Source organism: Enoplosus armatus, chromosome 2 (genome assembly GCF_043641665.1).
Source record: "Enoplosus armatus isolate fEnoArm2 chromosome 2, fEnoArm2.hap1, whole genome shotgun sequence".
NCBI lineage: Eukaryota > Metazoa > Chordata > Actinopteri > Centrarchiformes > Enoplosidae > Enoplosus > Enoplosus armatus.
In genome coordinates, this window is record NC_092181.1 from 6,748,819 (window position 1) to 6,763,328 (window position 14,510).

The 14,510-nt window shown below is 42.9% G+C and overlaps 1 protein-coding gene across 1 annotated transcript in view; it reads left to right on the forward strand.

Moving 5' to 3' along the window:
- The window catches only part of rptor (regulatory associated protein of MTOR, complex 1), a 148,343-nt gene that overhangs the window by 117,756 nt on the left and 16,077 nt on the right, over window positions 1-14,510 (forward strand). The window contains exons 23-29 of the mRNA XM_070917670.1: window positions 4,847-4,950; window positions 5,268-5,445; window positions 5,600-5,710; window positions 9,699-9,804; window positions 12,694-12,808; window positions 12,964-13,088; window positions 13,692-13,793. Of these exons, the coding sequence (XP_070773771.1) occupies window positions 4,847-4,950; window positions 5,268-5,445; window positions 5,600-5,710; window positions 9,699-9,804; window positions 12,694-12,808; window positions 12,964-13,088; window positions 13,692-13,793 (841 nt within the window). The remainder of the gene's footprint in view (window positions 1-4,846; window positions 4,951-5,267; window positions 5,446-5,599; window positions 5,711-9,698; window positions 9,805-12,693; window positions 12,809-12,963; window positions 13,089-13,691; window positions 13,794-14,510) is intronic.

Genomic DNA, 14,510 nt, shown 5'->3' on the forward strand with positions numbered 1-14,510 from the left:
AGGAATTCAGGGATTATTGTATGAGCCGGGGTAGCTAAGTTACAGCTAGCTGGCTAACCTTAGCTTAGGATGCCTTGCATTGCTGTTGGCTAGTAGAAAACGATCGTTAGTTATTCACCTTTGTGATTTGTACCATGACATATTTTAGGGGCGTTAGCTGGTGAAGTAATTTGACAAGCTGGCCAACAAACAGATCCACTCTCATAGTATTTTGCTAGTGATGACATTAGCGAGCAAGCAAGCTAAGGTTAGCCAGCTAGCTGTAACTTAGCTACGCAGCATGCATCTGGCGTTGCTTCGTTACGTTGACTGATAAAGTAATTTGCAAACAGCAAGCTAGCTGCATTAGCAACCAAGCTACATGGACTGTGTGTGCCGGCCGTGTGTTGATGTAAGCGGACTCCATTTCTAAGCTAATGTTAGCTAGTGTCGCACACTGTTGGTGCTGTAGGGGAGCTGAACATGGAGCTGTAGAGAGGTTCAGGCACTCGGGAGCGCGCATAACGTCACATCCTTTGGAATTTTCCAGAAAAACAGTCCTTTCCATAGAAATCAGTCCACAGGCTGTTACAGAAAGTCGTGGAAGGACTCATTTTTTATGTTACGTTACAATCCGTTCACACATTAGCAATAAAAAGTGATTAATACATGCAAATCGTTACATTTAGTACCTTTTTTAAGTGGTTGCTTAAAATATTGAGGATCCGAGATCATTATTTCATTTTGAAGATGAGTATCAACTAGTTTTTTTGAGTGTCTCACAGTGGGGGTGTTATAATTGACTTTTTGTCTCTGTATCTGTATGTCAGGTCTTTTTCACCACATGGTTATGCGGTGAAAAAGATCCGTTTCCAGCACACTCGCCCCACCCTCCCACTGGCATTTTCTTCCTCCAAAAGGCCATTACTTTTGTGCAAATGCAATTAAGGGCCAATGACTCCCCCAGGCCTGGCAGAGCAGAGCCGAGCAAAGAGGCTGCCATAACTTAAGGAGCCATAATAACCACTATAGTCCACCACCCATCCTAACCCTGAGGCAAGATTTCTTGTGTTTCCTACCACCAACACCAATTGTCCCTTCAGTTACCTTCAGAAGAGCAGCATCTCTGCAATGAGACTATCTACTTGACTGCAGTAAAAAACAAAGGGACTTGATTTACAGTAGCCTATAATGCAATAGACTTCTCTTCCACATAATGCACTTCTCTGTCTGTGTGGCACCACAACACACTTCTATAGTTTCTGTGTACCTGCAGACCTGAAGTCAACTGAGCGAACAGTGGTGTCACATTTATAAAAATTACCACTCTGACATCCAACATATGGGAACACACAGATTTTCAGCAACGCTATAATCCCAGGGAAGACGACTGAAACAGAAAAAGACACAATTCAATCAAGCATTGCACCTGCCCCAGACCTTCTGCGTCATCTTTTGGGATCCATTAATCATAAGAGCTGTAGATTTTAGGCTTGAGACGTGACTCAAGTCAGACTTGATTGATAAAAATGAGGACTTGACTTGAGCTTTCACTGCCTAAAGACAAAGGGCATTCAATTCTCAAGTTCTGACCTGGTAAAATCCATTATAAGACAGAGAGTATAAGACAGCGACAGATATCTCATCCATTGCCAGACAATGTGAGTATTTAATTAGTGGGCACATGCGTAAAAAACTATTAGCACAGCTTTTAAAGGAAGGTATTTAAATGCTGTCATTTTACTGGTCAGCATTCATAGACCTGAAAGACGTGTCAAGACGTGTGACCTAACTTGGATTTACTCTGAAGGACTTGAGACTTGACTTGAATGTGTCGTGATGAACCCAACACTTGTCACACTTCGCCTGACTTATTTAACTTAAGATCTAACATGTACTTGAATTAGTCTTGATTGACTTGAAACTCGACTGGTTTTGACCTAATTGATTTTAACTTGATTTGAGCTTATCTCAATCAACTAGATAGTTGACTTGATCTTGTCTCAATTGACGTGAGACTTCACTTTAGACTTGTCTCGGTTGACTTGAGATTTGACTCGGACTGGTCTTGATTGATTTGACTCGCACTTTATTGACTTCAGACTTGACTTGTACTGATTTTTATTGACTTGACATTTTTTCTGTTTACTTGAGACTTGACTTGAACTTGTCTCAGTTCGACATGAGACTTGACTTGGACTTGTTTCAATTGCCTCAAAAGCAGCTTTGCTTGTTGCTTCTGCTGAATGATACTGAACTGCAATAATCTGACTGGGACGAGATCACACACTCAACTTTGGTCATATACCTACTTCATAGTCCAGCTTGCAATGAGTCCAACAAAGCAGTGCACAGCTGAAATGAAAACAGTGACGAGGGATTGAAGCTCTACCTGCGTTGTCTGTGTACCTGGGGAAAAAAATAAAATAAGGAGGAACAGTTTGACATTTAAAGCAGAATGACAATCTGAGCACCTTTAAATGCCTTATTTTCTGAAGTTAATGAGTTATCATTAGGGACCATTAGGGTTATCATGTGGGACTGCATATGTAAATTAGCTATATAGCTAACTCTGGTTCAACGGTTGTGTTGTGCGTGGCCCTTGTTAAATAAACTTAACTAAACTTAATGAGCCCACGTTGATTTTTTTCTTGCAGAGAGCTCATCAGAGACAGCTTTATCAGAGAACATTCATCCCAAGTTCACAAGTGTTAACATTAGCCTAACTAGGAATCCAGCTCTTTTAATTAGGATTTTAAATGTCAAATGTTATTGATTTGTAACAATGTGAGCAAGGTCAGCAGCTAATTAGAATTAACTTCCTTCTCAGATGATAGCATTAAATGCTTTTTTTAATATCCCCCTCTCGCTGCTTGATGCTGGGTTGAAAGTCATGGGTCTTCTTTTTACATCCTGTTATTCTAGTGTGTGCAGTCTTTTGACTGTACCTGCTGAAGTCTGACTAGTAAAGTTGCAGGACAGACGAAGATTTAATAATTAATTGAAATCTGATTGTTTCCAGGTGCAATTAAATACACATTACCATACAAAGACTTTGTATGGCTCTGCTGTCCTGCCCACTTCATTTTTCTGCAATTTGTTGATGAGTGACTCAACAAAATGAGAAAATATTATGACTTGAGAGGCTTGAATCTTCTTATTTACTCGTCTCCATCAGTCCACCAGCTCTGCCTTGACCAATCCCCCCTCACCTTCACAACTTCCATGTCATCATCATACATCAAGGCGTTGTTTGGCACTTTCTCCACCAGCTAAACATTTCAGAAGCGCCTTCAATAATTAAACAGGAACATTCAGAGGGTTTTTTTCTGAGCCATCATCTGCTTTCGCGCCTGCATCCTACCAGAGCCCTTGCTAATAGCGTGGTCTGTGTACACACACTAACTTGTTTGCTCAGTTGACTCACTCTCCAGCCAATTAATGATGGAGGAAGTGAGGGGAAGCGGGTTGAAACAGGAGAGCAAGCTGTTTCCCAGCGTGGAGCGAAGCAGCTGGTAGACCCGATTACCCCGTTTCCTGCTAATGTGGGAGTTTTGCATATCTCTGCATATTTCTTGAAAGCTCGTCAGCAGATAAGACGCGTGGCCTCCTGCGTTAGCGTGCTGTTTGTTTACCACATGTTGACAAATGCTGATGAATAATCCATGAACATGTTGCATAATCAAGTCATTTTAACTGATGAGCTTGCAACTTCACATTCATACCAGCATGTGGTAAAAGGCATCTAGTATGTTCTCTTTCCTTCAGGGTAGAAATACATGATTGGTGAAATTTGGTGACTTTGGTGACACGGACAAAATACAAGGTTGTTAATGGACGCACACTGACTGCTGAGGGAATGAAACCTGTGACCTTTTAGTGCCATCATCCACCCGGCTGCCTCCTTTTTCATAAAGATCCTTTTCCTGAGCTTTTACTAGTGTCCTGCTGCACTTTGCCGCAACTCTCAAATGACTTCCAGAAGGATTAATGCTGCAGTGTCGAGCTCAGTTTTGCCTTTTTAAATGTCTACTTTCTCTGCATGGCGGGCACGGCTGCCTTCGCACACACAAGCTGCTACCCATCATCTTTATATACAGTCATCTTCCAATTTGGCCGAAATCAGCATAAGTTGTTAATCTGCTTTTCTTTTTATGTCCTTCTCGACATGTTGATCTTGTTGTGCTTGAGTAGAAAAGGTACTTAGATTAGAGGCCGAGCTATTACCATAATAACCCTTTCAGCTGGTTTTACTGCTGTTTTGTTTCATTTCCAATTGCCTCTTAATGAAGCGCTAACAGCTAACCCTAGTAACTGATGTCCTTTCCGCATCACAAATGCAGCGGATTGTATGTGTGTGAAGTTTGCATTAAAAACTTTTCCCCCTCCCTCTCAGCCTTTTAGACTCACGCACAAACAAAAGATACTTGCCGCAATTTTGCAATTAGCATAGAAATCAAATGAAAGGCTATACCAGGTAGTGAAATGTGTTTGCCTGTGTTAACTAGATTTACGCTGCACAGAGTTTTCTCTCCACCTGGCTCGAGTAAACAACCACTCCGCTATTCATCGGTGACGCTTTCCCTCTATTGTCTTTATTAAGTTTACCCCTCCCTTGTGTCAACTCGCAATGAAGAGGTTATATTACCTGCTCCACCTAATGAGATAAAGTTCTGGAAATTTAGACAAACTTTTCACACACTGTTACAGCAGGAAGAGTATCCACATTTTAGGTGTTGCTTCTAATCCTGATTTGTCCTCAGATGTGTCTCTGAAAACTATGAATCCCCCTCCCTCTTTAACCTCTTCATTTCATGTTTTTCCAGTGGGGCGACGGACAATTAACCCACGGTTTCTTTGTCGACAGGCAATGATGAACGCTCGGCCTCAGAGGATTCTGGACTCTGGATCTCTCACCCAGTCGGCCCCAGCCAGCCCCACCAGCAAAGGCACACACATCCACCAGGCTGGGTGAGGGAAGACAAGCATGAACATCCAGACATACAGACAACTCATTACAGTGAACCCCCGAAACATATGCATCATGCATCCAGCTGGCTCAGCCTTCCTTCTAGCAAGACAGAAACACAATTTCATTTAATGAAGTCAGCAGCAGGAGGAGAGTGTTAACTTCTTAGAAAAAACATTTGTTTGCAGGATAAACCCTTTAAAGTGCCTGACCTCGTTTCCAAGAGGGCTCTGACAAATGTTACTGTGTAGCTCGAGGCTGGCCACAAAATTAGTTTCCTTTGTTTCCTGTCCTCACGTTCATTTCTCTGTTCCCCCAGTGGATCTCCTCCCATGCCCAGCACCAGCAGCTCCAGTCTGACCAACGAGGTGCCCAAACCCCCCGCCAGAGAGCAGCCGGCCACGCGGCCTCCCTACACCCCCACATTGGGAGGACAGGCACCCCACTCGCACCAGTTCCCCCGCACCCGCAAGATGTTTGACAAGGGCCCTGAGCAGGTAGAGCAACACCCTGTTATATGAGTCTTTAGGTCTAACTCGAGCGTTGTGTGGGTAAAGTTCACAGAAATCAGCAGCTGCAACATCTTTATCTTGAAATTGGCTCGTAAAAGTATCCTATTTTCTGAGGGGGTTTTTGTGTGTGTGTGTCCAGGCAGCTGAAGATGGCGATGAGCCGGGTGGTCACAGGAACTACATCAGTCCCGCCCTCCAGACGGGCCTGTGTGATTGGAGTGCCAAGTATTTTGCTCAGCCTGTCATGAAGGTACTGTCACCGTCCCTCTTCTCTCTTCCGTCCTTTATATATATATATATATGTGTGTGTGTGTGTGTGTGTGTTATGTGTTTTTAATTCAACACTAAGCCACAAGCTTGTGGCTCACAGTGATGACAGAACCGGCTTAAAGCAGCATGTTATCGCTCTGATGACATGCAGGTGACACATTATTGAGTTTATTGAGTTATTATTGAGTTTAAAAAAGTAAAAGAGCAAATCTTTTTTTAATCAATAATTTCAAAACAATATTTCTCTATTATTCCTCCGCTGAGCAATCTAGTTCTTGAACAACAGCTTAAAGTGGTTGCTAAGCAACAAAGAAGTATTGATATGACAGGTCATTTTCAGTTTTCACATACATATTTATGTGAAGTGGTGTCATAGGTGCATTTTGTCATGCATTTTGCAATGGCTTCTGGAGTGACTGAGCCATCTGAGGACATGGACTCTGCGTTATACAATGTATTGTAGGAAATAATGAAGTCCTATGGAAAACAGCAGGGTAGGGACCAATCGCAGTGTGAGAAAGTACCTGCTGCTTGTACAAGATGGCTTTCCTGAATAATTGAGCTCTCGGAGCTCCATAACTTAACATCCTCCGGAGTGAAATTTAAGATTAAAAGAAGTGCTTTTTACCATGCACAGTAGTTGGTGCCGAATTTTAATATAAATATTAAATCAAGCTTCCATCTGTTGAAACGCCCTAAACATGCCATCCTCCCTGGAAGAGAAGAGGTAAGACAAATGGAGTCAGCACATTTTGTCGAGGTTAAACAAAGATGGAGGGAATTATTAAAAAAAGAGTCAAGTGTGAGGGTCAAATAGAGGAGAAAATGGAAAGTTTTGGGAGTGGAGGAAGAAAAATAAGTAAGAAATAAGAAAAGTATTACAAATTCATGTGTGCATGAGAGACAAAGTGGCTGATACAGAAAGAGGGTGAGGAGAAAGGTAGGTTTTAGTCAAATAAAATATTTACAACACAAAGGCTCTCAAGGCAAAAAGAGGAGTGAAGGAGATAGAGAGCACCGAAAAGAGAAAGTTAGAGATGATGAAAATGACACATTTGAAAAGGAGAGAAGACTTTGAGGGGCAGGTAGAGGTGGAAGGAGAGTGTTGATCACAGCAGCAGGATGAACAGGGTGAAAGGAAGACGGAGCCAGAAGTGGCAACAAAAGGTGATGAAAAGCAGAGAGTGGGAAGAGTGAAGAGTGAGTGAAAGAGCAAGAGGAAGAGGAGGAGGAGGAGAGGGGTTTTGCCGAAGCGCAAATCAGAACGCTGTGTTAGCAAAATTTTGAGTGCTGCCATAAAACTCCACTCCATTACAAACCTCTGTGTGTGTGTGTGTGTGTGTGTGTGTGTGTGTGTGTGTGTGTGTGTGTGTGTGTGTGTGTGTGTGTGTGTGTGTGTGTGTGTGTGTGTGTGTGTGTGTGTGTGTGTGTGTGTGTGAGTATGAGTATGCCTCAAAGTCTGCACACAGGTTATCATATCACTGTGTCAGCAGCATGAGAGCAAAGTGTGTGTGTGTGTGTGTGTCTCCACATCTACAATTTTAGGGGTGTGTGAGGAGCAAGGACATTGAAGGCTCTCTTCACATAAGAGGGAGAAATAAGATGTCCGCTGCTACAGGTTAATACTTGTGAGAGAGAGGAAGAGCAGTGGTTCCAAACACAGTTGACCAAAAGTATGTGGACACCTCCTGCCATAGTTTGAGCTGGGCTCCATGGTTACAGTTCAGGGAAATCTTAATGCCACAGCATACAATGATATTTTAGACAATAGTGTGTTGCCAACTTAACCAAAGTCTGTGCTGGCTTTGCTGACATTTCTTACATATTAATGGTGCGACCCGATTTACCAAGTCACTAGTTTGAAACGAGTGAGTGGTCACCAAGAACCTAGAAATGACTTCCCACACAAGCACAGGAACCCAGTCCCGACCTCTACACCATCCAGCATCTTTGGTATGAACTCGGACGTCACACCAGGTCTTGTTGCCCAGTGTCAGTGTCCGACCTCCCTAACGCTCTTTCGGCTGAATGGGAGCAGATTCAGGTTCTCGTGAAGAGTGGAGGCTGTTATTGCTTCATATTAATGCCCATGGTTTTGAAATGAGATGTGCAACATTCACATATTGTATGTGCATAATGTTTGGGTGTCCACATACTTTTGGCCAAAAAACTGCACTCTGGATTTTATTGTACGTCGTGAATGTGTAGAGCTCTGTGGAGAATATATACAGGAGTCTCTCTCTCTCTCTCTCTCTCACACACACACACAATGTTTTACCTCAGGGTCTCATTGTACGTTACATTAGCAGCTGACACAGTGCAGGACCACAACCCTGGGAACCACAGTATGGTTGACACACACACACACACACACACACACACACACACACACACTTTGTCTCTCTCTCAGCTGTGGAGAGACACGTCAGCTTCAGTCTGACTGCTAAATCCGCCTCCTCTCAGGTCTCAGTCAGGAACCATAAAGCCCCGGAGACACTGTATGTGATGTGCACATAAACCTGATGCGACTACACACTCACAGAAACACACTCTGTACATACAACATCTCATACACAAATATATTTATCCACAAGCTCCACTCAGTGGTGTTCAATTGTTAAAATATGCGTTCTGTTTCCCTTAAAGCAACATACACAGAGTGGAGACGCTACAGGAATATTGATCACACACTGTAGTAGTGTAGTCACATGGCACTGTAGCTGTGTGTGTGTCACACTGTTTAGCATTCAGTGGGCGTGGGAGGCCTCGCTGAGGAAATGTGCTTAATAAGCACACACTGGCACCCAGCATTTACACACACTATTGGTTTTTCTCTGTTGTTTACACTCTTTTGTTTATTAATTCATCTATCAAATATGCATAATAACAGCAAAGTGCACGTTTTTAATTTACGATTTTAATACTTTAAACTGAAGAACGACATAAATCTGCTTTATATTACGCTCTGCATATTCAGTGTGATGTTAAAAAAAGGGAGTCGTTCTCTTAAAATAAAGCCGGCGCAAAATCTGTGGGGGCCATTTTGTTACATAAGACTCAATAAAGCTAATACTGTTCATATTGTCCCTCCGCCCAACAGAGGTGATCCGATGTGGCTGCATGAAGTTATCCAGGCCTGTGACGTGATGAGAGAAGAAGAAAGCGTTTGTGTTGTCACTGAGCACAGTGGTTGTTGTTTGATGCGCACACAAGCAGAAATGTTAAAAATGGCTATTTGTGGTTTTAGCAGGAGTGACTTTCTCAAACTGTTTCTTGGCAAACAACCGCAGGGCACAGTGAGTTTGCCTGGACCAGAACCTGTGCTTATATATGGCAACCGGACACTGCAGAGAGAAGAGGCAAATCAACTTATTTTCCAGTTTATTGATGAAAGGAATAGCAGACGACTGCTAGCCGATGTAAACATGGATGCAGGTTTCAAAATGTTCACAAAATCAGCAAATATTTCATGAGGATGGGAACGCATTCAATACATTTGTTCATAAGAAAACTCCACAGGGCACCTTTAATGTTCACCGGCCGGCATTACTGAGAGAAACCAAACTCCAATTCAAACCCTGAGAGACAGTTCTTCAATCTGCACGTCACTAAATGTACACATGTACCACGGAACTGCTCTCATGTTTGATATCTTTCATTTCTCTCATATCCCCCCCATCTACTCTCTTCTGCTCTATTCCTCACGCACTGTTTCTATCCCTCACTACAAAGACGTTCACACAGAAACTCACTTGACTTTTGAGAGGAGACGTCGGAGACCCCCAGAATGATGAACACTAATTATCCTGAGAAGAGTTGTGGCTCTTCCAGGAAAGAAGGGAACAAAGAGAGAGACTGAGAGAGGAGCGCCATCAAGAGGGGCTGGGCGTCTGACATATTTGCTAGGGCAGCAGCTCAATAACCTTTTATATTTTACAATATTTTTGTTTTTTAATTTGCTCTCTCAGATCCCAGAGGAGCACGACCTGGAGAGTCAGGTGAGGATGGAGCGGCAGTGGAGGTTCCTGAGAAACACTCGTGTGAGAAGGCAGAGCCGAGGCATCACACAGCGAGGTTAGTCACACACACACACACACACACACACACACAGATGTATACCCAAATACACATGGGCTTAACTGATGTTATTACTGGAATGCCAGAGGGTTGTTATCGTAAAGCTTCACATTGACAGTTTTTAGGCAGATATTCATCATCTTTATATTTTATTATTCAGCGTTTCTCCCAGAATTGTATTGAAATAGTAGACTAATTGTATTTATATAGTATTTTAGACCAAAAACACTCAAACTTATGAATGGAATTGAATGGAATTCTTACGAACCCAAGGCCATTTATATTTAAGTCCATCTTCTTGCTTATTTACAGGTAAAATGAACCCCTGGCTGCACTTTAAATGCAGAATTCATTAGCACAGATAATGCTGGACATTCAGTCCCCGGTTTTAATCACGTTGGCATTACGTGACGTGACCGCTCTCAGATCTTTTGTGATAGATTATTTGTGGAGCACATTTTGATATGCAGATTCAAATGATGAACATACGTTCAGAGCATCAAAATACATGTTAAAATTATGAAAAAGAAACATACACTGAACATTTAAAGCTCCACTAAGCAATATCTTTTATATTAACAGTGGATTAAATCACTAAGTGTAATGTGAACGGGTCCCTCCAAATGACAACCCCCCACCCCCCCCAATTATAATCAAGTCTGTAGGTCTATGAAGCATTTTAGCCTGCTTTAGCACCTTGTTTTGGTTTTACGGAACATTTTGTAGTGTCAGCACTCTCAGCAACACTTGAGCATCAGCAGCAGGTGAGTGATTTCAGTGAAACGGCTCCTGTTAAGGATGATAATAGACTTTATTTGGTATTGTATTGGCTGTCCTGATTTTGGTCACAAAGTGAAAAAACTGCATATTTATGTAAAATAAAAACCGAAAATTGAACCATGATGGACTCCACATGCCAGGTTTATCTGCGTGAATGCACAATTACTGATGGACAGAAAATAGTCCCTGTCTTAGATGTTAGGATTCTTACAGTTTAGAACAGCCCTGTCTGATTAGTAGCCCTATGGGCAGCAGTGTGAAACACAGTGCTGAGATCACAGAGCATAAGCACTGAGATTTTGCCAGAATCATGTTTAATTGAACGTTTTTGGAGCCTAGATGAGGGCAGAATCTGGGTGAAATCCAGACTGTCCACTAAACAAAAAGGGACAGACTGAGACGCACACCAGGTGTCGATGGAGCAGATGATTTTCAGTGATGAGAGAGGATTGATTGAAACCAATCCATAGTCAGAAAACAACCCCCTTTTATGAGTCACAGGACTCCCCGGCCCTCACACATAAAAGAGCCCGTGGTGCCAATACACGCACACACAGACTCCCCAAGTGAAGTCAGAGCTTTCTCAAACAGAATACCTAACACCACCTACGTCATTGGTAGCCCCCCTCCACACACACACACACACACACACACACACACACACACACACACACACAGTCACGAGGCGATGCAACAGAGCCTCGGCTCACGAACACGTCTCTCCCTCTCTCTCTGACTGCTCGCTAAATCATTGAATTCCCCTCCATGCTCACAGTTTTTGAAAGAGAGAGAGAGAAGGAGTAGGGTTGCCCTCATTCAGTATGTTCCCTCCAGAGAGAAACGAGAGGAGGAGGAGGAGGAGGAGGGTGGGATGGAGGGAGTGAGGGAGTGGAAGACTGAGGATGAAGGAGGCAGTAAAGCTAGAAATAAGAGGAGAAAAAAAAGTGCTGGAGAAACATTTTGCCTTGTAAATCTGACTTGACTTGGATTTTCTTTCTTTCTTTCTTCTTGTCGATGCAAAAGTTACACCCATCATTATACAGCTCTAAAGTCCTCAGGGTGGTTTTTAGATTTTACAGTAGCTCCATATCGAATGTGTCTTCAAACAGCACAAACTAAAGCGAATAGATGATGATGATGATGATGATGGTGGTGGTGTTTCTCAGCTAGTGACCAAAGGCCTACGTTGTTTTTCCAACACAGCTATGATGAATTCATGATGTATTTTTCCCTCATTCTTCTTCATCTCATTATGGCGGTCTCAAGAGTGCATTCAGGTAGCCAAGGACAGGCTGGTGAACAGGCATGTGTTGTTGCCATGACAACATATGGTGAGGCAGTGAACTTACCAGCTGTATTGCCGTGTTGGCACTGTGTTATAAATGAATGAAATCTGCCAAAGAGGTACACAACGGGACTTGTTTTCTCCACCTTCAGTCTCCTATCATAGACCGTCATATGTTTTTTCTTTGCCTCAAGTCCTGCTGTTGCTATTTTGTACCCTAGAAACGCTGGAATCCTTTCTTTCTCCCATACTCACTCATTCACTCCAGTTTGTTCTGGTTTTAAAATTCTGTTTTAAAGGCCTACTTGCTATTTATGTATTTCTGTTCTGTTTTTCCTTTGTTCTGCCCTGCCCTATTTGCATCTACGAATTCCCAGTTTCCCCAGCAGCATTGACAAGTTTCATCTGAATTTAGAGAATGCATTTTTTAACAACAAATACACAGCCTTCTTGCAGGCTGTGTATTTAAGAATGGGATTTATTTAAATAGCTGTCTGAAGTTTGCATACGGACTGTAGTCGTGTCCAAAATCACTCCCTTGTTAACTCATTCACTAAACCCCATATAACAGACACTCCAGTGAGCAGTAAATTGAATTTTGAGACACTTCATAACCATCTTCATCATTTGCGTCATCACTGAGAGGTGTAGGGAGTTACACACTCTGGCTATTTCCTGGAAGCAGATTTGCCTCTTGCAGTAGAAGGTTGAAAACTCACAGGTTCAGGGAGGCAGGAATCAAACCTGTGATTTTCCAGTTTAATGAAATCCTCCTCCTTTTTCACACTTGTTCCCATTCTGGCTTGTCCACTCCGTTACAGGTGTTTCCCGTCTGGATGATCAAATATTCATCAACCGCAACCCTGGAGTACCGTCTGTTGTGAAGTTCCACCCCTTCAACACCTGCATCGCTGTGGCTGACAAGGACAGCATCTGGTCAGACCCAGAGAACACACACACACACACACCCACTCACCGTTATGCAAATCATTCAGTTTCATACGTTATGGTTTTAAAATGTAAAACGGATCAACTGGTTAATTAGAGTATATGTGTGTGTGTGTGTGTGTGTGTGTGTGTGTTGGCTGTAGTTTCTGGGACTGGGAGAAGGGAGAGAGGCTGGACTACTTCTACAACGGAAACCCTCGTTACACTCGCATCACAGCCATGGAGTACCTGAATGGACATGACTGTTCCTTACTGCTCACCGCAACAGGTTTGAGAAACACACACACACACACGTGCACATGTGAGAACACACTCACACAGAAGACTCAAGTGCATGTAAGAGTAAAAACTCAAGTTAGAAAGTTGAGTGAGCAGCTCAAATGTTCACGCCCACCAGCTCGGTGGAAATCGCAGTGAGACTCATTTGTAGCAGCAGCAAGCCTTAAACACTTGACTCTTACCCCGACAAACACACACGCACAGCACTCGTGTGTATTCATCATCATTCATCAACAAAACAAAGCAATTACCCTCCATGGCTTTATCTTCATAACCCAGAGGAACCGTTGAAAACAACTCCGCATTCAAACACACATTTATTTTGTTTTGTCTCAACACCGTAACATTGAACTAAGAAGGAATGTTGCATTTCATTGCACACCCCCTGGAACCTTCATAAAAGCTCAGGGATTAACACATTTAAAGTCCATCTCATCGAAATGTAACGCGCACTTATTCAGCTTGTCTCCATCAGTCATGAAGAATACACCTCCTGGCCTTAACCTTTGCTCCTCACTGGGTCTCTGTATATTCCTGCCCCGGCTCTCACTCTTCACCTCCCTCTCTGACCCCCCCCCTCCCATCTCTCTAGACGATGGAGCGCTACGTATCTGGAAGAACTTTGCGGACCAGAAGAACCCGGAGATGGTGACGGCGTGGCAGGGCCTTTCGGACATGCTGCCCACTACCAGAGGTCAGCCCTCCACCAGCACTCACAGTAAAGATCAACGCTCTATTTTACTATCTGCCGCCCCACCCTCCACCCATTCCCACAGTACTTCCTGTAGTAACTCACCGCTGTTCATCCCATCCCAGTCACACATCCACACCTCCCTGCCTACAGAGCAGGTAGCACCAAAGGTCACTGCTTTTTGGACCAGACAAGCAGAAAGTGATTATGGTGGGTTTCTTGGTAAAAAAGTAGAGAAGAGTTATAATGTCAGTGAGCTGATGTCAGTTAGACCACAATATCTACCTAAAGTTTGCTAACATCAGCTATCATTAGCGAACACAAGCTAGCGGTCATACCAGAGTTTTATTCCTTAATGAATGTCGCTTTTCATTTCCAAGAGGAAGAATGTTATTCCTTCTTTCAAAAGTGATGTTGTCACTCTTTAAACTGCCCGATGAAAGTGCGTTGCTAACTAAAGGCTAACAGTCAGAGAAGCTGAACCACTGTAGGTTTGGAGTCTTGAAGTGCTGGTGATGCAATCTCTGCTATAAACAATTATTATTCCACAGGTTAGCCTAGCAATAGCTTATATTGTCTTACCAATATCAGTTACGTTCTGCTCTTAAATACTGCTAAATGTTGATGTTGATTGTGAAACACCTGTAACGAAATCTATGAATATTTCTTACTCAAGAAACTTATTTTTAGCGTCATTCTAAAGTGACATTAAAACAAATT